At 31.3% G+C, this 21,818-nt stretch overlaps 1 protein-coding gene across 6 annotated transcripts; it reads right to left on the bottom strand.

Moving 5' to 3' along the window:
- Positions 1–1,707: 1,707 nt before the first annotated feature.
- Positions 1,708–21,714, bottom strand: nSyb (neuronal Synaptobrevin). 6 transcript variants are annotated; one of them, XM_070111843.1, is made up of 9 exons: positions 21,400–21,714; positions 20,565–20,893; positions 20,183–20,450; positions 15,710–15,771; positions 15,240–15,387; positions 13,500–13,658; positions 13,383–13,434; positions 7,954–8,485; positions 5,390–5,612 (listed from the first exon to the last, which is right to left on the bottom strand). In XM_070111843.1, exons 4-8 carry the CDS (start codon positions 15,736–15,738, stop codon positions 8,094–8,096), a joined length of 780 nt encoding a protein of 259 aa, XP_069967944.1. In that variant the 5' UTR covers positions 15,739–15,771; positions 20,183–20,450; positions 20,565–20,893; positions 21,400–21,714; the 3' UTR covers positions 5,390–5,612; positions 7,954–8,093. The 6 variants fall into 6 exon arrangements, with proteins under 6 accessions (XP_036226848.1, XP_069967944.1, XP_069967945.1 ...); XM_070111844.1 differs by having other exon boundaries at positions 21,329–21,411; XM_070111845.1 differs by lacking the exon at positions 21,400–21,714 and adding an exon at positions 21,323–21,341.
- Between the last annotated feature and the right edge of the window lie 104 nt (positions 21,715–21,818).

Raw genomic sequence — 21,818 nt, 5'->3', positions numbered from 1 at the left:
TAATAAGGATTATATGCTGTATGAGTATATGGTAACTCTTCCTTCTTGATGACGACTGTCAAATTTTGGTTTATCGAAATACAGCCAGGTCGCAGGTAAATTTAGTCACAGGTGCCCCAAAAACGGCCTCTACTATGATGAAAGTAGAAACGGTCCCATTTGAAAAAGAAAAAGGTTCTGTTCCTCAATGAGAACGCACGTACTGCTGCTCCAGCCTCCGTATTCTTCAAATCTTTTATTTGGAAACTTGAAAAAATTGCTCAACGGGCAGAAATATGAGTTTAATGAAGAAGCCTACTTTGTAGCCTTAGTTTTCAGACGAGTAAACAGAGGCGGAGTATTAGTTGGTCAAGTGAACTCGTATATAGCTGGAAGAGACAATATGCAGAGATAAATTTTTCGAAATTTCAGTTCGTCTTAGAATTACGATAATTGCCAAAACTCTGAGAACAAGGATGTCGTATCAAACTTAAACATACACTTATATATATATCGATATATATGTAAAATATCGAAAGGGGTTACATGGGCTTCAAAAAATTTATTTTTCATCGTCCTATTTGATTCTATAAAATCTCTAGAATATTGTCTTAAACGTTCAAGCTGATCAGAGTAATAGTTTTGGAGATACAGCCTTGAAAAGTAGTGCACTCGAGTTCAGCTATATAGTTACATAAAATTTTAAACGTGCTTTTCTCGAAACTGTGATTTCAAAGTCGATTATCAAAAGAGTCTTGAACGAAGGATTTTTTTTCCAATTACAAAAATTTAAAACAAAAAATATCGTGAAATTTTAACCAAAAATTTGCGTTTTTGTAAAAACTTTTTTTCCCCCATCGCCCAATACCTAGTTCATGGTCTTAATTAAAATAAGTATATTTTTTTATACTTCGATTGATTCTGTAAGAAGTTCTGCTGTCAACGCGGAGGCACGTTTTTTCTGAGGGATTGCCGGAAATATCTTCATAATGGCTGAGTTTTAAATATTTTCCTTTGAAAATTTCACATAATCTTTGCAATATATATATTTTTGGAACAATAAAAAGTTTGAAAAAAATATAAATATAAGATATTAATTTTTATATGCAAATAAAAATTATTGAATATACGAAAAGTCGTTTTTGCTCGACGAAGCCCATGTAACCCTTTAATGAAATATGTTCTCTTAATTTTTCGCCCAGTTCATATATAATATGACTCATATACGCACATATTTCCGAAATTACCCAGTCATATGTCCACGTGACGAACACTTCGGATCTGCGAATATTACGAATACGCATAAAATTAAGCTTCTACTATTCGAATTAGCAGGGTGCAACGCTGACGATTATTAAGCGTAAGATCATTAGCTCAGCAAATGTCCAATATTCAGCTGGTTGCGATGGAATATCCTTTACAGCCCTTATTATTCCATTCAAACAAAAAAAAAGCTGTTCAGGCTGGAAGATTTGCTTTTTAATAAATTTACGGAGTTGTTGAATGTGCTTAGAATAGAATAGAAGGGAACTGAGGTATGCACCGCGACCTAGAGTCTATTGTGCCCTGGTACTTATTTGAAACTCACTTGGAAGCACAATGGGCCGCTTGCGGTACGGCATTCTTTCGACCTTAATTTCAATCAACTAATACTTACAAATAAGAAAGTTTTCGACTGCTTCCGAACCCTTACTTTTTTCATTTAAAATAAAGCAAAAACTTCAAAAGTTTCTTTTTTTGTAGTTTTATTTATTTATTTAAATATTTATGTATTTGGGTGCAATTAATCATTAAATTAATTAATATTATTATTGTTTATATAATATTCATATTAATATGTGTACGTATGTATTTCCATACACAGGGCATGCATTGTATTTCTTTAATTTTTTATACACTTTGAAATATGCTGCTCTCGTTCCCAATTTCAATGACTACAATTTTCGTTTGTGTTTCGGAATTAGTTTTTGTCTACCATGGAATTGGGTTGATTTGTATTATGTATGTATGTTTGTATGTAATTATTATTTATTTTGTTCTTTACTGCTGCTACTAAATATTTATTCCCTTTACAACATATTTCGTTAAATTTATTTTACTGAAATATTTAGTATGTTTTTCAAAATTTTTGAACTATTTTCCAGTTGTTTTACTGAAATCTTATTTAAAATTATTTATTAGAATTTTTCAATGAAGTAAAAATATAGTTTTCTTTGCTTGAAATGGAAAATATTGTACTAACAAAGAAGTATAAGAACGAGCTAAAGCTTGTAGAATATTTTTTTAACAGCAGAGTTTTCGAAAAATCGTCGACTGAAAAAGTATATTGAGAAACATTATAAGCTCTTAATACTTAAATATGTAATTAGGTAGTTAAAACTACTGACATTCATATTTTAAAATTGTTTTAAAAAACTTTAGTGCAACATTTATGAGATGCTCATCTAACATTTACCAGCGTTCTACTGAAAAAATAAGCGTTAATCATGGAAAATTATACTAAAGCCTATTTGGGGAATATTGGTTTTTGTTGTTGCATCTCTATTTAATACGTATTTGGAGTTATTAACAATTCCCTTAATTATTTACTGTACTGAGTAGAATTTGCTTTTGTTACAAGTTTCTAATAGCTAGTACGAGTTCTCATTTGAAGGTCAGCGGGAAAGTTTTGAAATGTAGTTTTGAATTCAAAATTCTTATTACATGCATATATTACAAATAAAGGTATGTATGTATATATATTTTGTGTACAACAAACTTTTCGCTTTCATCAACTATTTATGCAGTTTCAGAGAAAAAATAAGTTTCTGAAACAGAAGACATTGAAATAAAAATAATTGACCACACCCACTTCTAACTGTTAAGTAAATATTTTTTTTACCAATAATTTTGTAAGTTTTTAAAAATTATATGCTTATTGGCTATAATGCAATAACAAATAACATTTAAAATATTATCAGATTTTTTATTCACTTTATTAGGCAAGTGCCTCGAATATTGAATTTCCCTATAGGTCGAACGAAGTTCAAACAAGTAGATACATTTATATCTGACGAAATATTTATTATATTATATATATACTTATAAAACTTTATAGAGGCAGCAAAGAACAAAAACAAAAAACATCTCAGCCTACAAAATGTCACGCGCAGTTGTAAAATACTCAATACCCAGAATTTAAAATTGTTATTGTAGATTTTTTAATAATTGAAATTCATAATTTAAAATTGAATTGAACATTTTAATTTTAATTTTTTTACTAATTTGGGACACTGCGCGGCTATTGTAAGAACTGTTGCCATTATTTATATATTTTCATAAGAAAAAAACTTTATTGTTTCGTACAGATTTGGTCATAGTGCGGTTAGTCGTGCCAGCAAACGCTATTAAACAGCTGTAAATATTAATGTTTATATAAGAAGCAAGATGATTGATACCAGAAGTTGCCAGTTCACGTTTCTTAAATGAAATGAAAAACAAACAAAACAAAAATGTTATACTCCCTGTATAATTTGTGGAAAATAATTAAGTATAAATCAAATATTGCGATCTGGTTTATATTTTCTGGCACCAATGCCGCTTTTAAGCCACAACAGTATGAAGTTTGCGCCAAAAAGTTGTCAGCTGATTTCGATTTAGCGCCACAGATGCGTTTAATAGCCAATATGCTACGTATTCACTGTTACACATACTTGACTAATCACACTTTGAGCAAACTAACGCAGTTCGATATGGCAATGCCCGACATTACAGTCTTGTGTGAAATAAATGCACTAACATAGCCGTTTACGTATCTGTAACTTGTTGGCGTGACAATAAAGTTTTTTATTTCATAGTTTTTTTAACAATCGCTCTTAATTGTGACTTAAAATAATCGTTGAAATTTTATTGTTTGTTTTATTGATTGTTAAAACTTTTAGGGCGTGAAATATCTACATGCATATAAAGAAAATAGCGCAATTACAAAATATATTAGTAAGGAAAAAGTTAAAGCAAAATAAAATATTTTCAATTCTGTCTTTTTTGTTTTGTTTAAACATTTTTTGTAGTTTTGGCATTTAATTAATTAATTAATTAGGCGTACGCACTGATTAGTTTCATATATATGTATATTTATGTAGTATATTTATATATATATATATATATATATATATGTAGTTATGCACGCCATTTCAAGCAAAAACACGATTTTTTCTAATACAAATTTAACATTCCCATACATGTGCCTCGTATAAGTTTTTTTTATTAACATTAACTTGCTTATATTTATTTTTTTTCTACTTAAATACATTTTTGCTAAGCAAATTAAATGTTTCAAATAAGATTTTTTATAACAAATTGAATAAATACATATTTATAACAATTTTTAAATTAAATACAAAAATTATTCTTTGCAAAATACATACATACAGATTTATATATTTTCGAAACATAAAACATAAATATAAAAATTCATAAATCCACAAAATTTATATATTTTGCTCGTCACTTTAGTTTTACGCAGAGTGTATGATTTATTTTTATTCTCTGTGTTCTCCAGCATCTTGTTTTCTTTTTACTTTATTTCAGTTGCTTTTATTTTGTTCTTATTTTTCATTAATAATACAAGTAGTTTTGTTTTTGTAGTTTAAACACTGGTTTTTATGCCCGTTGCTCTTTGGTTTTTCACATTTTGTATTTTTTGTTGTTGTTGCTTTCGCATTTCAAATAATGCAACCATAAACAAATATGCAGTAAATGTCAATATTTCAAATATTAATTGTAATTATTTTTCTTACGCATTGTTCAAATATTATAATAAAGTTAAAGTAGTAAGTAATTTTTTATGAGTTTCATCATTTTTGGTGTACATGTATTGAAATTATTGCCAAAAACTTACGTTGCACGTCGATTCTTTACAGTACCACACTGTACTTGTATTTTTTTGCACACAAGTGTTAGCAATTGTGCCGACAAATACTTGACAGTTGACAGCGGGCGAGAGTTACTGGAGCAAAAGAGGGATATAGACGCTAAATAAATGAAAATAAACATTTTTTTTCGAACAAAAAGCAGAAAATAACAAATAATTTCCATTAACGGTGCACTTGAGCTTGAGTTTACTAATGAAAAATGGAGAAAAAGTTATGTAACCAAGTTACACTACAGCATTTCAACGCCGCTGCCAAAACAATTCGCCGAGAAAATGCAAAAAAATGGCGCAACAATAAAACTCCTTAAATTGTTTCTTGTTTTTTTGAGGTTATGTGTTCGTCTGCTAACAATTTGTCGCACTTCCTGCAATTGCCTTAAATTGTTGTTCTGACATTCATTCAAATTTTCTGGTAATTCTTTTAAATATTTTTTCTAATGATTTGAAGTATTTATATTTTCTTGTTTTTTTTTTTTAATTTTTCATTTTTGGTTTTAGTTGTTTTATTTTGCTCCACTGTTCCCACTTTAACTTAATACACTTGAAGAAAATCTTTATACTGCACCGTGTTGCTCTTTGTTGCCAGCACTGCCGCCGTCAGCCAATGATGAAGTGCCACCGGCTGGCGCTTGTGCCTGTTGTTGTGGTGGTGGTGGTGGCATGTATTGTGGATACTGTGGATATTGTGGCTGTGTTTCGCCGCCTATTAATCCTAGTTTATCTGCGTTGTGATATGGAAGAAAAATCGAAATTGGTGATTAATAAAATTTCAACAAATGTTTGTGCAGTTTTTTTTTTTTTTGTTTTTGCAATATAATGCAAACAATTTCAATGAAGTAATTACATACAATATGAGTGAACAATTACATACATACATACATGAATACAATTATGCTTAATACATTGTACTTGGAATGCATTAGAGTACTTCGAATAATTACGGTACTGATGTTTCTGTGAAATATGTTATATATACAACTATGATGAAAATAATAGCAGTGCGATGTAAACAATCGACAAGTACTTATATATACATATGTGCGTGTATAAGTAAAACAACAAGCAATTGACAAATGATAATATGAAGTGAAATCCACACCCACCTCCACCTATTTATACTTACTTTAGATAATTAAAGATTAGGAATACTTTTTGATCCTTAAACGGTGCTTGACAGAAGAGAAACTTTTATTCACATTAGAGAATCCCAAAACCGAACTACTGAACTCGACGTAAGCTCTTAGCAGAAACATTAGACACGAGTTTGCACTGCTCTGTTGATTAGTCTTTTATAGGTTAATAACAACAGATCAAGCTAGACATGTTAGCCTATGGAATAAAGGCTTGCAACAAGAAGTTGCCAATGACATTCGTAATAAATCTGTACAAAAGCAATCACTTGACACCGTCGTCAGAAAAATCTGATTATCGAACTTCCTTAGAGGACTGGACTAACTAGTCAAATGTCACGCTTAAAAAGTAAAAATATTGATCTTATATGAAGTCGAGTTAGTTAGCCAAATATCACACTTAAAAACTAAGGTTATAGAGTTTCAATCAAAAGAAACGCATCCAATGGAGACTTAATGAAAATAAGGGTTAGTGGTTCCATCAATGACGTCCAATTTTTTTAAATAATAAACGAAAATCAGATCGCTTCCTTTATTATTGGAATTTGAGTGAATTTTAGCCAGTGAAAAATTTGGAAACGAACCCTATCGACAAAAGTAGGTCAGTAGCTGTGTCAGACATAAGTTTTACATAGAAAGACTTACAATTACATTTATTTTGGAAGATTTGCAATTTCAACATCAAATGGTTAATTACCATAGGCCCATATATTTAAAATCAGGACTATCACTGAACAAAGTTTTGTCCTCTTTGAAAACCATTCAGCAGGAATAGAGATTCTATGAAATAGTTTAGGAACAGGATTATTTCACCTAACTTCATTATGGATCCGTTATTTTCCATAACCATTTTTTTCAGTCACAAATATTGCACACCAAAGTTATACACATATGTGTGCTGGAATACCTTTTCTGCTTGAGATTGTTTTAGACTTAAACAAGATAATTGATGAAGGGGCCATATACAAATTTGACATTACACTTTTTTTCATAATATCGAGTATTTATAATACAAAATACATAAGTATGTATATAAGAACATATATATGCATTGTGGAAGAGATGAATGGAGTAAATCTAAAGGTCAAAAGTTTTAATTAAATCGTGGTCCGAAGAAATCGAGGGCGTGTCTTTAAGGTGAAAGCCATAAGACAAGATAAATTTGACTTGAATTTGACACAAAACCTGGTGAAGTAAATTCTTAACTCGAGATTAAACGAATGCTTTGATGAAAAATAAACTCTGAAAAATGGTAAACACCAATATGAAGTGTCGTACTGAAACGATTTAATCGTTTAAAATTTTTTTGAGCTTCCATTAAATAAAAATTCTGAGTATTGAGTTATACTGAGCTTTTTTAGAGCTTCCATTAAACAAAAGCTTTGAGTATTGAGTTATATTGAGCTTTTTTTTGAGCTTCTATTAAGCAAAAACTTTAAAAATGTGGTTATACTGAGCTTTCAGCTGACTTAAAAGCTTGTTAATACGTAATTTGTTACGGTTACTTTGTAGGTCTGGTGGAATTTCGGAAATAAAACCGATTTATTTTGGTTTTGGGAATTATAACCAACTTTGAGTCTCAATGAAGCTTCTTTCTATTTCCAATATAAATAAATATTTTAATATTGCTGGTCCTTGATACTTTTATCTATGACAGATATCTTAAAATAATATAATGGAGGGTAAATATGCCAATGTTAGTAAAAATTATCGCAAGGGTATGTCATGCACCATGCTTACTCGAAAATGTGGAAATTTGTTAGTGTACATGTGGGGTGTGATTTCGGGAGAATGACGTTGATGATCATGATGATGAAGTTTCAATTCCAATCGGGTTAAGCACGAAATTTACACACACATAAATTCAATTCAATTCAAATCAACGCACAATAAAGCCCAAAATATATGCAAATAATGCGGAGTATAGCTTACAAATTTGCCGAAAGCACAATCAAGTTCGGTTGTGAAAAAAATGGTTACAGTATGTTACGAGTATGTTAATGTTTAATTTATCTTCAATTTTGTTAAACTAGTTAGATTTATGAAAATTTTGAATTATGTTGTACGATTATTTATGCATTAGCAGCCGGAGGATTGCCGCCCTCCTCTTTGTTGGTGGGTGTTCTCTGTATGGTATGCTCGGGTGCACCTTCGTGTACCGTTTCAGTTTCGGACACGGATTCGGGTGCATGTTCGGATTCGGATTCATGTGCGTGCCTATTATGTTTGGATGCGTGAGCTTCAGCTTCGTTAACAGATTGATTTTTAGTTTCGGTTTCGATTTCAGTTTCGGATGCCGACGATGTTCGTGAATGTTCAGATGCGTTGTTTTTGTGTGATTTGGATGTTTTTGTGTATTTGCCAATAGCATTGTTATTATTGTGATCGGTATGCACGTATTCGGGTTGTGAATGTGCGGAAACAGTTTCGTCTACGGCAGAAACGGCTGGTACTACCCATGCTTCTACAATGCAAAAATTGTGTAAAAACAGAAAAACAAAAGTGCAATTTGTAAGCGTGTTTCTTTTCTCATAATTAAAAATTCCATTTTTTGTTTGTGATGGCAAGTTGGTCATGTGTGTGATGATAGCGAGTTTTTGTAGCGTGTTGCGATGAGTTACGCGTTAAGTTTCGTGAGTAATAATGGAAATTAAAATAATTTAAAAAACAAAAAAAAAACTGATAATAACTTTATGAACTTTATGACACCAAAATGTTTTCAAACTTTTTACTCTGTGTTTGTAGCGACTCTTCTTCAAATTTCTATAATTTAGCCGCCGTCAAAATGAAGTTAGCTTTCTGATAGCTCTTTTAATACTTAGCGATTTGTTAAATGCTGAAAATTGTGCCAGTATTGAGCGATTTTGAGGTGAATTTTCTGTTTACCTTTCGCAGGGTGTTAATTGAGTGTAAAATATTTTATTGCTTAGGTCAAATAATGGTGCAAACTTTATACGTGAGTTAATCTTCATCTTTTTCTGCAATTTTTTTTTTAATAAATGAAATAAAAGTTCAAATATAGACAATAAAAATATAAAGTATATATAATTGTGTATAAATTTATTATTTGTTTTTTATATTTAAACAGTCATATTATTTTCTTTGATTGAGATGAAGTATGGTTTATACTCATATGTGAAAATTGTATGACATCCCTAATATGTAGTTTTATTTGCGCCCTTGCAAGGAAAAATTCTCTTATGTAATTGGATTGTGCGGATTTCGTTTTTAAGTTTTCAGTAATATTTATGAACATAAATTTGGATAAAAAAAGTTTTAATATTAATATTTTCTTAACTTTTAATTCTTCAATACTAAAAGCTTAGTTGGCAACAATCTACAGGTTCAATAATTTTAGTAACTAAGGGAAACATAGCACTGCCAGTTTAAAAAAAAAATACAAAATAAAATCTAAAAAAATTTATCTTTTTGAAATCAACAATAATGCGCAACTTCAAAAAAATAATTGTCAAAAAAATAATCATTTGTATACTTTTGTATTAAAAAAATGCGTATTGCATACAACAATAACCCTAACTAATATAATAAATAAAATATTTAATCTCAAACAAATCATAAAAATAAGAAGAATTTTATTTAATTAAAAATTATTTTAAAAAAATTAAAAAATTAAAAAAAATTAAAAAATACTTGCATACAAATGTTCATTAAATTTGCTTTGAAAAATATTGAAAAAAAAATAGTTCAACTTCTTGGTGAAATCTAAAAACGAAATTCCAAGTTATAGCAGAAGAAAATTGCTATTTTTCCAAAACTCAAAGTCTTCACCTAAAGTACTGTTGTAATGTAATAATTAAAATTACTTTTGAGATATTTCTAAAATTAACTAACATTGTTTGCAAGCTAACTTATTAAGTTTGAAAGCCCTCGGCCCGGGATAATATGCTACTGTTCTGTTAATATCTTAAAACGTTTTTATTGAAAAATTATTATTATGAAAACATATAGTTTTTTTGCATCTATTTATGCCTAACAGATATAACTACAATTATACAAATTTTCTAATTAATAAACTTTTTAGCACTGTTTGAAAATGCATTCTCATAATTGTGACAAGCTCGAACGATGCCGCCTTTGATGCTTGGATGCTCACTCTAAGAGAAACTAACATTAAAACCGATGAAAGATTATTTACATAAATTATATCCTAGGGCCGACAACTGCCATTTTTATATTGAATCATTAAAATGGATTTCAATAAAAAGAATAAAAGTGAAAAAATATATAAAAAAAGTAAGTGGCTAACTAGTATAACATAAATACCACTTAATATCAAAAATATAATGCCTAAAGTCTTAAAACCTAAAATCTTTACTAAAAAAGCATTAAGCTTGAAGAATAATTAAAAAAAAAATAATAATAATAATAAATAACTAAAAACTAATTTAACCAAATTTAAATACAACCAAATAGAGTCTAACTTAACGGCAGGTACATTTATGTGAACGCAACTGGCGAAATTAAATTACAAACGAACACACAAGTAAACTAACAAACAAACGGCAAAAATGAGAACTTTGATTACTCTTGAACAATTTCATAAGTTACGAACTTTTAACAACACCACTTTGAACTTACGACTCGTGAATATCGCAAAACGAAGCACTCAGAAATTTAATTATTTTTTATGTTTTTTGTTTTAGAACATTTATTAAAAGAAATGTGCTTTACAGATTTTACGAAGCTTAGCAGATTGCGTTCGACTTTCGTTAAACTCTTAAAAGTATGCAATGATTTTAATATGAGTAGTATATGTAGAGACTATCATATGTTTATGGGGATACTATGTACGCACCCGAATGAATTGACGTAGAAGTAACTCTGCTCGAAATAAACACAATGCTTCCTAAACTCTACTGTAAATGGTATTTAAGTAGCAAAAAATATGTCAGAAAATACGGATTTGTGTCATTTCTGTGACCAAAAGGCAGAGACACCAGAGCACATACTCCTTGATAGCCCACTAATCACAAGAAGAAGGAGTCCGGTTATCGGGCAAATGAGTTCGGCACGAAAACACTTCACAACCATTAACACACAAGCTTTACTAAGCCTCTACAATTCAACCGTGTGAAATGAGTGTTGTGATAAGAGGAGAGGGACAACAGACCACTGGTCGCAGTGCATTTCTCAATTTTTAATTTAACTATCTATCCTTTCGAAGACACAGAAAAGTGGGAGGATGGTGCATTTCTTAAATAATAGCAAAAAAAAAAATCACAAAAATTCGAAAAACTCAGTTATTAATCTCGAAAAAGTATAGCCGCCTATTATACAAGTGTTGAGCTCAGTTATAAGCTAATGGCGAGAATTGAAAGCAACCTAGGGATAACGAAAATCGAACTTGAGTCTACAGGTACGGAGTAGACTGCAGAAGTCACTTTTATCTTATGCCCAGATCAAAAATACATTATTGGCAAGAGCCTGATAACTTCTAGAGATTGCTGAAACTGAGAATGGTAGGGCATCACGCTGTGCCTTAAAGGAAAATCGTTTCGGAGATATGAACGTGTTTATAGAATTTTTTAACTCAGTGTAATCGGCTCCAAAAACTTTAAACACATTTTCTCGAAACCCTGTTTTCAGTGTCGATGAGAAAAATTTCAGCGAAACGGCTGAACCAATCGACTTGAAATTTTCACACGATCTTCTTAGACGCATTTATCAATGATAGAATAAATACGATTTTACCTAACATTTATGATTTTTTTTTAATCTTTTCACTAAAAACTCTACTTTTTTTGGTAAGTTGCTGTTTTCTCAAAAATCGAAATTTTGACAAGTCCTTAGATCTTTACCTGTATTTAGCTATTGTAATAATAAATTCTTTATGTTTTCGGATTTGAGATAGTTTTAAGAGAAATTTGTCTCGCCTCGAAACAACCTTTTTTAAAGGTCCTACCAGAGATCGGCTACGGGATCAAGAGATTCCAAATTTTTAAAAAAATTAATCGCGATTACATAACCATAATTAAATAGTTTACCAAATATTGTTCGCTTACTTACGTTGCATACTTTTAGGATTCAGTTGCATAAATGCTACTCTTCTATTAAAGCATCCAAACGCATCTTTTGCCACAAACAAATGCAAACTTCACGGGTCTTAATGTGACAGTGTTGCCGTCTTTTCAGTATATACCATACATAAACAATAATTGACGAACTAAAAGCAATTGCACAATTAAACTCAACTACAGATTACTCAAGCGTTCGACGTCTGCTCGCCAAAAATGCATTTTACAAGAATTTCGCTGATATCGAACCTGGTGCTTCGGCCAATTGACATTTGTTATGATTGCACTGTGATACCGCCGATGTGATTGATGGGATAATGAACAATTTCATTCACTCAATTACAAGTCAATTAACACCGATTAGAGTTGTTGAAATTTTGAATTTGCTTAATTTCCGCATTCCGATTGTGCCTTGGTGGGATTTACATATGCACTTATATACATACATACATATACATACATGTATGTATGTGTGGCGGTATGAGCGCATTAATTGACAATTTTTTGTTTTAGTAAATTTGTTTTTTAATTATTTGTTGTTGTCAGTTGGTTGAGCTGTTCGTTTAATCTACTTATATTTTACAATAGTTTCGCTGCACATTTTCACATGATACCGCTAGTAAATATGTACATAATACATACATATAGCGCACGCTGACAATTTCATCTTCAAATTTTGGCTTTCAAAAAATTTCGATTTTTTTTTATTAATTTTTATCGTTTTTGTTTTTTGTAAAATATTTTCTAGCACTCTACATAAAATTGCCTACAAAAATAAAATAGAAAATGATATATATATTTATATCGGTAATTAATAAAAGAGTAAAAATAGTAGACAACAACATAAAGGATGCGTATGTTATGACAGAAATGATTCGTGTAAGTGTATTGTAAAAGTAATTTTTTTTTTCTATAATTTTAAGTAAAATATTATTAATTTTTTCAATTATTAGAAAAAATATTTTCTTTTTGGTGCAATCGAAATTTGTGCTGAAAAGATTCTAATAAATCAAATGTGCTGTTCAATCAGTTAAAAAAGTGTGTAGATAAATAGTTTACTAAGAGAATTTAAAACTATTTAATTAATTATTTAAAAAAAGTTAAAATTTAATATTTTTTTTTATAAATAAATTGTGCAAAGTTTAACACTTGAGAAGGCGCTATTAAAATATATGTAAATATATGTATAGGTGTGTGTGCCAAGGTCAGGCAAATCTCATAGTTTAATATTGAAACTAAAATCATGTAAGTATATAAACATTATTCATAGAGTTTGTCAACAGCTATATTTGGAATTTAAATGCTGCTGCGCTTTCATGCACTTACTTGCAATAATGCCCACAACGACCAGTCCAATAACGCCCATAATAATCATCATCTGTGGCGCAGATGCGGAAAAATTCATTAAATACATGTAACTTCATGAGATAAATGTAACGGTACCTTCAAGTTTTGTAACCAGAATTTTCGTTTTAGTTTACCAGCTTGTTGCTCAAATTGCGAAGCACCCTGTTGTAAGGCATCAGCTCGATCATCCAATTCCGATAACTTTTGATCTCTCTCAAGCACCTTCTCCACATTTGTTCGCATTATGTCGACGACCTATGAACACGAATGTTATTGCGTGAATGTAAGAGTGTAAGCTTGAGCATATGAATATAGGAATATGTAGGCTGGATGAGGTTAGTTAAGTTAGGTTATATGGCTGATGCGTCATCGTGGGATCGTGCGATCACATGTACAGCCCACTGTGAAACCAGATTACCGCTGCTGTAGTCGGATATCAGCTATCGACAAAGCGTTTTGAACCTATCACAAAGTTTTTTAGGTGATTTATTTTTACAAAGCAGAAAGTGTTGAAATGATTCTATCTCATCTTACTCCAAACAGCTTATGCAACTGGCATTTGATACAATTTTAAATCTTATTTCATCATTAATGCCGTTCGGAGATCTCTTTCTCTCTGTGCATTATTTACAGGAAGGCAATGAATCTTTTACACGAAGAACTTTCTGTCAATGGATTGCTCTCGCTATAACTTGAAAACATGTTCTTTTTTTATCCATTAACAGAACCGATATTTTCTATAAATTCTACATCTGAACCGAGCCATTTTTACTTAGATTTGACAAATTTTCACTTACTTACAGATCAGTAATATATATGTTATAGTTTCTCAAAAAAATATCACGAATATGTATCTATAAATATGTATTTGCAAATTTCTGAATCATACATAGAATCTTTCGGGTCAGATAGCAAAGGATCTCAACATCTCTTATGGATCGACTTACTACATTTCGTTTAATGTTTGCATAATGAAGCGTGTCAAGGCTATACTCGAACATCTGAAACTATTGAAAAAACGACGTCGAGTAGAGGTCGCAAAAAAGATGCTTGACGACGTAGGTGAAAACCCTACATTCATCAAACGTATTCTAACTAGTGACGAGACTCGGGTTTATGGATATGACGTCGAAACTGTCAAACGTCAAACAATCTATTTGTATTGAAATACGTAAAAATTTAGTTTCTTTTTGTCAGTTCGGCTAATTTTTGATCAGAAATATGTATTAATATCGTTGCTTTTTTATTGCACTAAATTCATTTCACCAATTGTCTCCAATCTTCTGAAGTGACACGATGTTAAAAGGTTAAAAAATATGTTTTATGATGTCCTTACAATTGTTTAAAATGAATAGAACAATTTGGAGTTATTAATAATCCATAAAATATCGCTGGTTCAAAGTTCAAACTGAAACCATTCATAAAATATATACTGAGAGAAGGAAATATTGCACGAGAGAAAATACGCATATTCAAGAATTCAATGAATTGTGAACCTTTTCTCCGAATGATTGCAGAATCTTCTGGGGATAAATTTTGACCTTGTCTTCCGACTTCGTACAGGTTCTATGAAAAACTAGTTAAAAACGATTGAATTTTGTGAATAGAGCGACCGCTGTCTTGGTACCAAGTTTAAGTATACAACCATTTAGTTGAGTCATTGGAAGGAAAAAGTTGAGTCACTACTTTATAAAGCCTAAAATTTAATCGAAGACTAGAACAGACTCTCAATATTACGAGGAAATCCATCATAAACATTTTAAATCACACAAATACATAACAGCCAGGATCTGTCTGGTTAAACTTAGCATAACAGCTACACACACACATACTCACCTCATCGACTTGTGCCTGCGTCTGCTGTAACCGTTTTTGTGCTGCAATCTGTTGAGGATTGCGCGGTCCACCGACAATCTCACCATCACCGCCCTCACCTGCGGCAGTATCAGCTGGTGGTGCATCGGCTGCTGGTCCTGGTTCCGCCCTATGAATCGCATTTTTTAAATAAATAGTAAATTATGCTGACGTAAGTATTATCATAAACAAGTTTTATGGCCAAATATAAATACTAAGAGACAAAAAACAATAACTAAACTAATTAAAAATAAAATAACAATTTAATTAATAATTATTTACACAGCTTCAAACTGGTTAAGTGCAACTGTACATGTATGTGTAGTGTAGTGTATATAAACTAGTGTGTACCAACAATTTTTAACCTCAAAATTACAAAAGTTCTTCTAAAAGTTTCCCATATGATTTAGCGATACCCAACACTATTTTTACAGTTTTGTAAAATTACTTACTCATCCTTCTTCTTATCTTTCTTGCCCATTTTTGTTGTGAAGTTTTAACTAAAACCGATGAGCTTGAAATTAAATTAAATTTAATAAAGTTGTCATTCATTTTATAGATTTATTATTTATGGAGTATATTTAATTGATAATAAAGATGGTAAGACTGTGAAATCATTGTTCAATCATTTTTTGTTATCGATTTCTTCATTGGATGCTGCTGTTCTATTTATATTTAGCTGACAGTCCGGATTCCGAGTAAAGCATCCTCGCCGTCCCGGACTTAGAAATTAAAAGAAAATGTGTTGCTCTCTCACCTATTATATAGATTTCCAGAGAATTATAATATGGAAAAAATCGATAACTAAAAAAACCGTCCCGGATTTTGCCGTGAAAAATATAGTCACCTAAACTTATAGGTATTTTCCACAAAATTGTATTTTTAACTTTTAAACAATTAAAGTTGGGAGAACTCTGTCGCTCTTCCTACGTGAATAACCTCATAAAACTATAAATCAGAGAAATGAAGGTAAATGTTATAAAAATTTTAAGTTGTTTCTAAATTGATGTTCGGTTTTATGGCGAAGATTTTTCTTGATAAAAATTTACTCGCTGGATTAAAATTTTTTATAGAAAACCCAAAGTAGTCACATAAAAAGTGTTTCTATTGTTTTTGATTATACTGCTTGTATTCGAATCCGCGGCCGGAATAGCCTGAATTTTAATGAATCTCTTGAGTTCTTGGTTAGAAAAATAATGTATTTATTCAAATTTTACAAAACAAAACTGGAAAATGAAAATTGTCTATGGTTGAAGGTCATTCCACTGGTAACTGATTTTTTCTAGTTGAAAGTAACCCTTATAAGAAGCTGCAGAGAGAGAGTAAGCAAGTGCTTTGAACGGTTTTCTGTGACACAAGCTTTAAATGGAGACTTCTAGGAGAGAATTTTAGAGGTGTTTGTGACAATCTGTGGTAAGTTTGTTACGAACAGATTTTGTCTTAGTGCGTTAAGGGCACATCATTTAAAAAATTTATTTTCATTTCAAAATATCATATTAAATTCTAAAATGGATATTTGAAATAGTTTTTAAATTACAGCAATTTAAAATTACAGGAAAAATTAACCGATCGCTTCAAATTTCATCGCATTCGTCTTCATTTTCTGTATATGCATGGTTCTCTATACAATGACCTATCAGTTTTTGCTCTGATCAAAAATCAAATTTCGGCAAAATCAAAAGTTTTTGACATTTTTCAACCGTAGGTCATTGTACGGACAATATTTTAAAGAGACATTGGTTTCATCCACGGAGAAAGTCGGAATCACTGCAGCAGTGAAGGAGTTTTTTTAGCGTCGTATGCAATCGCGTATAACTCGAAAAATATTTACTTCTTTCCTTCAAAATTTCATTGTGTATTCAAACATTTTATGGTGTATTCTCAAAATATGTATAAATATAACCGTTAAATTAACTTAATAATAACTTATAAAATTAACTTAATAATAATTTTATAGCTATTGATTGAGTAGGCTTTTTTTATTAAATAAAATCGCCTTTGTGTACGCTGCTAGACTAGCTGCGCCCCTTAATATCATTTTTTTAACACGAAGGTTAAAAAAAAATTAGATTACAAAACTCCACAAGAAGCTTTCTCGGCACACTGCCTTTAGTTTGTATCATATGTTTATGTCAGGAAATAAGAGTTCGGAATAGTTCTTCCGCAACAAAGGTTTGTCATGAACTTTGACAGGTAGACATTGTGGCAACATCCCGAGTTCAGCTTTTTATCTCAATTTACACCTAAATATACGAGTACTTAAAATTAATTATTATATTAATTTAAAATCAGAAATACATGGAATCTTTTCGTAATCTGTGAAAAGTTATTTCAATTTAAAAATATGAGTATGTGAGAAATTCTCAAAAAAAATAATATAAATTATGAATTGAAATTGAATAATTAGTTTAACTGAGCAATGCAGCAATATCTACTGCATGTTTTTTAATAAATCTCTCCTTGCTTTATGCACTTAGTAAAAAATCAATAGAGCTTTTGTACACGGTGCCAAGTTCGTGTGAATTTATGCGAGTATGAAAGTATTACGGACAAGTAGTGCGAAAATATGCCTACGTGAGTCAAATCAGCAGGCATTTATTGAAAAAAAGTAGGAAATATTCTCCACTGTAGCACAATTAAAGGGGCCAACAAATTGTTAAGTGAAACGAACTTATCCTCCCTCAACGATGCTAACCTCTTTAGGGCGCCACAATATGGCCAACTGTAACGTGGCACGTAATTATTAATTAATAAACGCAGTCTCTTGACATTTTCATCAATTGGTTTCCTGCTATCGCGAAGCTATTGCAAACGATTACAGGTATATGTATGGATACTATACGCACTTAGTAATTGGAGTATATGTACGTATATTCAGTGCAGAACAGCTGTTTTGAAGGAACTAGTATTGAAGTAGTTTTAAAGGTATAAACTGAGATGAACAGTATATTATCTATCTCTACATATGTATGAAGGTATAAAAAGCAAAAAGGATTAATAAATATTAAAGTTGTCAGTACAAAAACAAATATTTTAAGTATACTCTTTATCGTTTAATAAATTTAAATTTTAACTCATTTATTAGTTTATAAAAAAAATTAATACTAATAACCTGAATTTTTAATGTGTGTGTGTGTGTATTTTATTATCGTGTCATTCGTAAGTCTTACTCTGCGGACTCTTTTTTTGTAGCAAAATAAAAGAGACTTGAAGGTTTTGTTTACTGCAGTAAGGTTTATACCTACGAAATTTTGAAATCACTAGTAACTATTGGAAAAAAAACCTTGACAAAGCCATACCAAAAAATAGATAAATACAGGTAAAATATAAATATTGTCTTCAGTTTGTTGTCTTTCGCTTTTTGTTGCCGACAAAAAAATATGCTTGGTTAATGGCAAGTGTACGCAAATAAAACAAAAGAACAGATAACAGTCAAAAATTGCTACTCAATATTTATGTAATTATTTGAAGCTGTTTTTTCGATGAAGATTTAGAAATCTGTTTTCGGTACTAGAGCATAGAAAATTTATATCTTCAAGGTGACAAAATATCGCAAAAAAACGATACAACATATCTTATGTGACATGGAAGCAATTATCTTCTAATCACCACTCCAGATGTTTATATAAATTATTTATCTCTAAATGTGTGTGCTTGTGAAAGAGATAGCAATACCTTAAAATATACCTAAATATATATGTATAAATTATTTGATTATTAGTAAACTAGATTTGATAAATAGTAAGTATCTGGAAAAATCCGTTATCCTTATTTTATCGTACTTTGCACCTTCATATTCTGAGGTATACCTTTTGATAAAATTTAACTCGGATTGGTCTATTTAAATCAATCAAACAATCAAATCGATAAACAATTGATTGTTGATGAAATTGGACAACCTTGGCGCTCTAAAAATGAACCGATGCCGAAAAAAAATTCGCTAAAGGCGCTGAGGGCCATCCTAGCCGCGGCTAAGTTTGGAAAATTGGATCAAAAGTTGGCATGCTTGTATTGGCTCAGGAGTCTATTTTGAAAATTTATGTTAAAATTCGTGAAAATGTACGTAGTTCATTACCAGTTTTTTGTTTGATCAGATGGTATGTATAAGACAAGGAAGAAATAATTTTTATTTTATCAGCTTTCTTCCAGTAGGCACAACACTTGTCAGCTGCGTGCTTGAAAGGTAATTACACCATCTGACTTTTGACAATTGAGTTCAATAATTTATTGATGTTAGTCACTAATCGAATTCTGATATTATTTTTATACAAAGTGTTCATTATATTACATTTATTTTTCACCGCTACTTTTGAGTGAAAACACCAACAGCTGATTTCCCGTGTTGTACAACTGTTTGATTTTTATAATTCATATTTATTATTTTGACTCCCTATTTCGTAATTACTCAACCCCACGTATTAAACTAAATATTAGTGTTTTTTCGCAAAATTAATTAAATACTTGTATATACATAGGTATATAAGGAATAAAGGCAAAGTGAACCAGCTTCGATCGTAAAGTCATCAGGGCTCACGTGAGTTGCTCGGAAATGAATGCTTTTCCTACATCATTGTACGAACACACATACATACATACATATGCTTATATGTTTATGGAAGAGCCTACATATTTACGCGTGTCATGGTGGCGTACGCCTGAGAGGCTCGTTTGCCGTCGACCATTTTGTATTTGTTTTTGTAGCACCATGAATTGTTTGATCGCTTGCACACGCAGCACTTCCACCAAAACAATTTCTATTAATCATCATTTGCACAATTTCGTGTAATAAAAATCACCCAAACTATATGCATGTCAATAAAAATTAAAAAAAAAAACCATAATTAAAATAAAAAAAATCAGAAGTGCACACCAAAAAATAAAAATAATAAGTAGAAATTGTAAAATCAATAATGACAGCTACTTACATGTTACTCGCTCTGTTTCGATACTTTGCGCTGCGACTGCTGGACTAAAAGCACTGAGCGTTGAGAGAAATTGAGGAATATCAGTTGCTGACGCTGGCGCTACCGCTGCTGCTGCTGCTGCTACTAATTTCGGCTGTTGGCTGCTGTGCTAGGCGAGTGGGCGATAGGGTGCGGCAAGGTAGGCTAAATAGACCGCAAACGCTTTTGCCTACAACAATTTCTGCCAATTATATAGGTACCCTAGCACTGACGGCGACTGTAACTTTGACTGTGTCACAAGGAAGGATGGAAAAGAAACAAAATGCACAACGTTGAGTTGAACTGGCTATAATATGTGTAAGCACGGTGACAGTGTGGCTGGCCACTGACGTTTCTTACTCACCACTCACAGAGACGGTAGGCAACGACAGGGGGTGTGTGGGTGCTGGGCGCTAATTTACGCTGTTGTTTTAGTTGTTGTTGCTTTGATTACGTGCCGTATGTGTTGGAGTTGGCTTTCGGGGGTTGTTTTCGAAATTAACTAGCTTTATGCATTCGAAGTTCGAAAGCAATAGAGACTATGCGTAATTGCTGTATGTTGTTGTTGTTGTTGTTATTATTGCACTTCTGCCTATTACTCGATGACTCGCCAAAAGTATACGTTTGTGTCCTTTGTGTGCTTTTTCGCTAGTTGTTGTAGTTTATTTGGAGCTCAAATTGCGAAATTTGACACTGCAATGTTGGCATTTTTTAGTGTTGAGATAAAGAAAATAGTTGAAATAAATTTTCAAGAATTTTCAAGACAAATTCTTTTTAAGCATTTAGAAAAATAGTAAAATGTGCTTTTTTCGTGCCAACACAGCACAATTAAGTAATTGAAATGAAGGTGTATAGTATAAAGTTTAGAAAATATATTTTAACTACTCAAATAACAGTTAACTCTAAAGTTTTAATTTTAAGCGCATAATTTCATGAAAGCCCAAAACTTGCGTTGGCCAAAAAAAAATCAATGAAAATTTTCACATCATCAAACTTGTGACACTTGGTTCAGCACTACAATATTTCGACACCCTAGGCAGTCAAGCAAAAACGCAATTTGGCACAGCAAAGCATAAATTTCTTAAACTATTACTAAATTATTTAGTTTTTTACAACACTAACACTAACTTTGCACTTTAATTAGTAATAATTATTTAATTTTCCTATAATTTTCATGCGTTGAGCACTTTTTCACTTACGGTAATTTTTAGCCAACTGCGAAAATTTTTTCAAAGCTCGGCTACAGCTCCTCGGCGCTCGTATAATGAATGTTCGAAAGTACGCAACAACGAAATGTGTTGGAATTTTTCTTGAGCCTGTTGGGTCGAACACTTATTACGTGCGTCAGAATGAGAGCGCTAACTACTATTACAGCATACGTAAGCTATTTCTTATCTTTTCAAAGACTTTCGTTTTGCGCAGGCGCTTTTGAAAAAGTTTCCCGTAGACCAGTGGAGACTTGGAGTGCCATACAATGCGCACACATACATGTGTTTGTTGTACACGCTCATGAATGAAATTGCGTTTTATAGTTGAAAAAAAAAACAATTTGTATTCAAAGAATCACATCCGAGAATCCTATTTTTAGCTAAATATGAACGAGTTATTAAAAGAAGCC

Source organism: Bactrocera oleae, chromosome 6 (genome assembly GCF_042242935.1).
Source record: "Bactrocera oleae isolate idBacOlea1 chromosome 6, idBacOlea1, whole genome shotgun sequence".
NCBI lineage: Eukaryota > Metazoa > Arthropoda > Insecta > Diptera > Tephritidae > Bactrocera > Bactrocera oleae.
The sequence above is the reverse complement of the archived record's forward strand: the minus strand, read 5'-3'. Positions and strand labels throughout refer to the sequence as shown.

Coding starts and splice junctions, on each gene's coding strand:
- nSyb (XM_070111843.1), bottom strand. CDS start 15,738: ATGGGCAAGAAAGATAAGAAGAAGGATGA. Junction 15,388..15,709: donor AAAGATAAGAAGAAGGATGA/GTAAGTAATTTT, acceptor TGCGATTCATAG/GGCGGAACCAGGACCAGCAG. Junction 13,659..15,239: donor CGCAGGCACAAGTCGATGAG/GTGAGTATGTGT, acceptor TCGTGTTCATAG/GTCGTCGACATAATGCGAAC.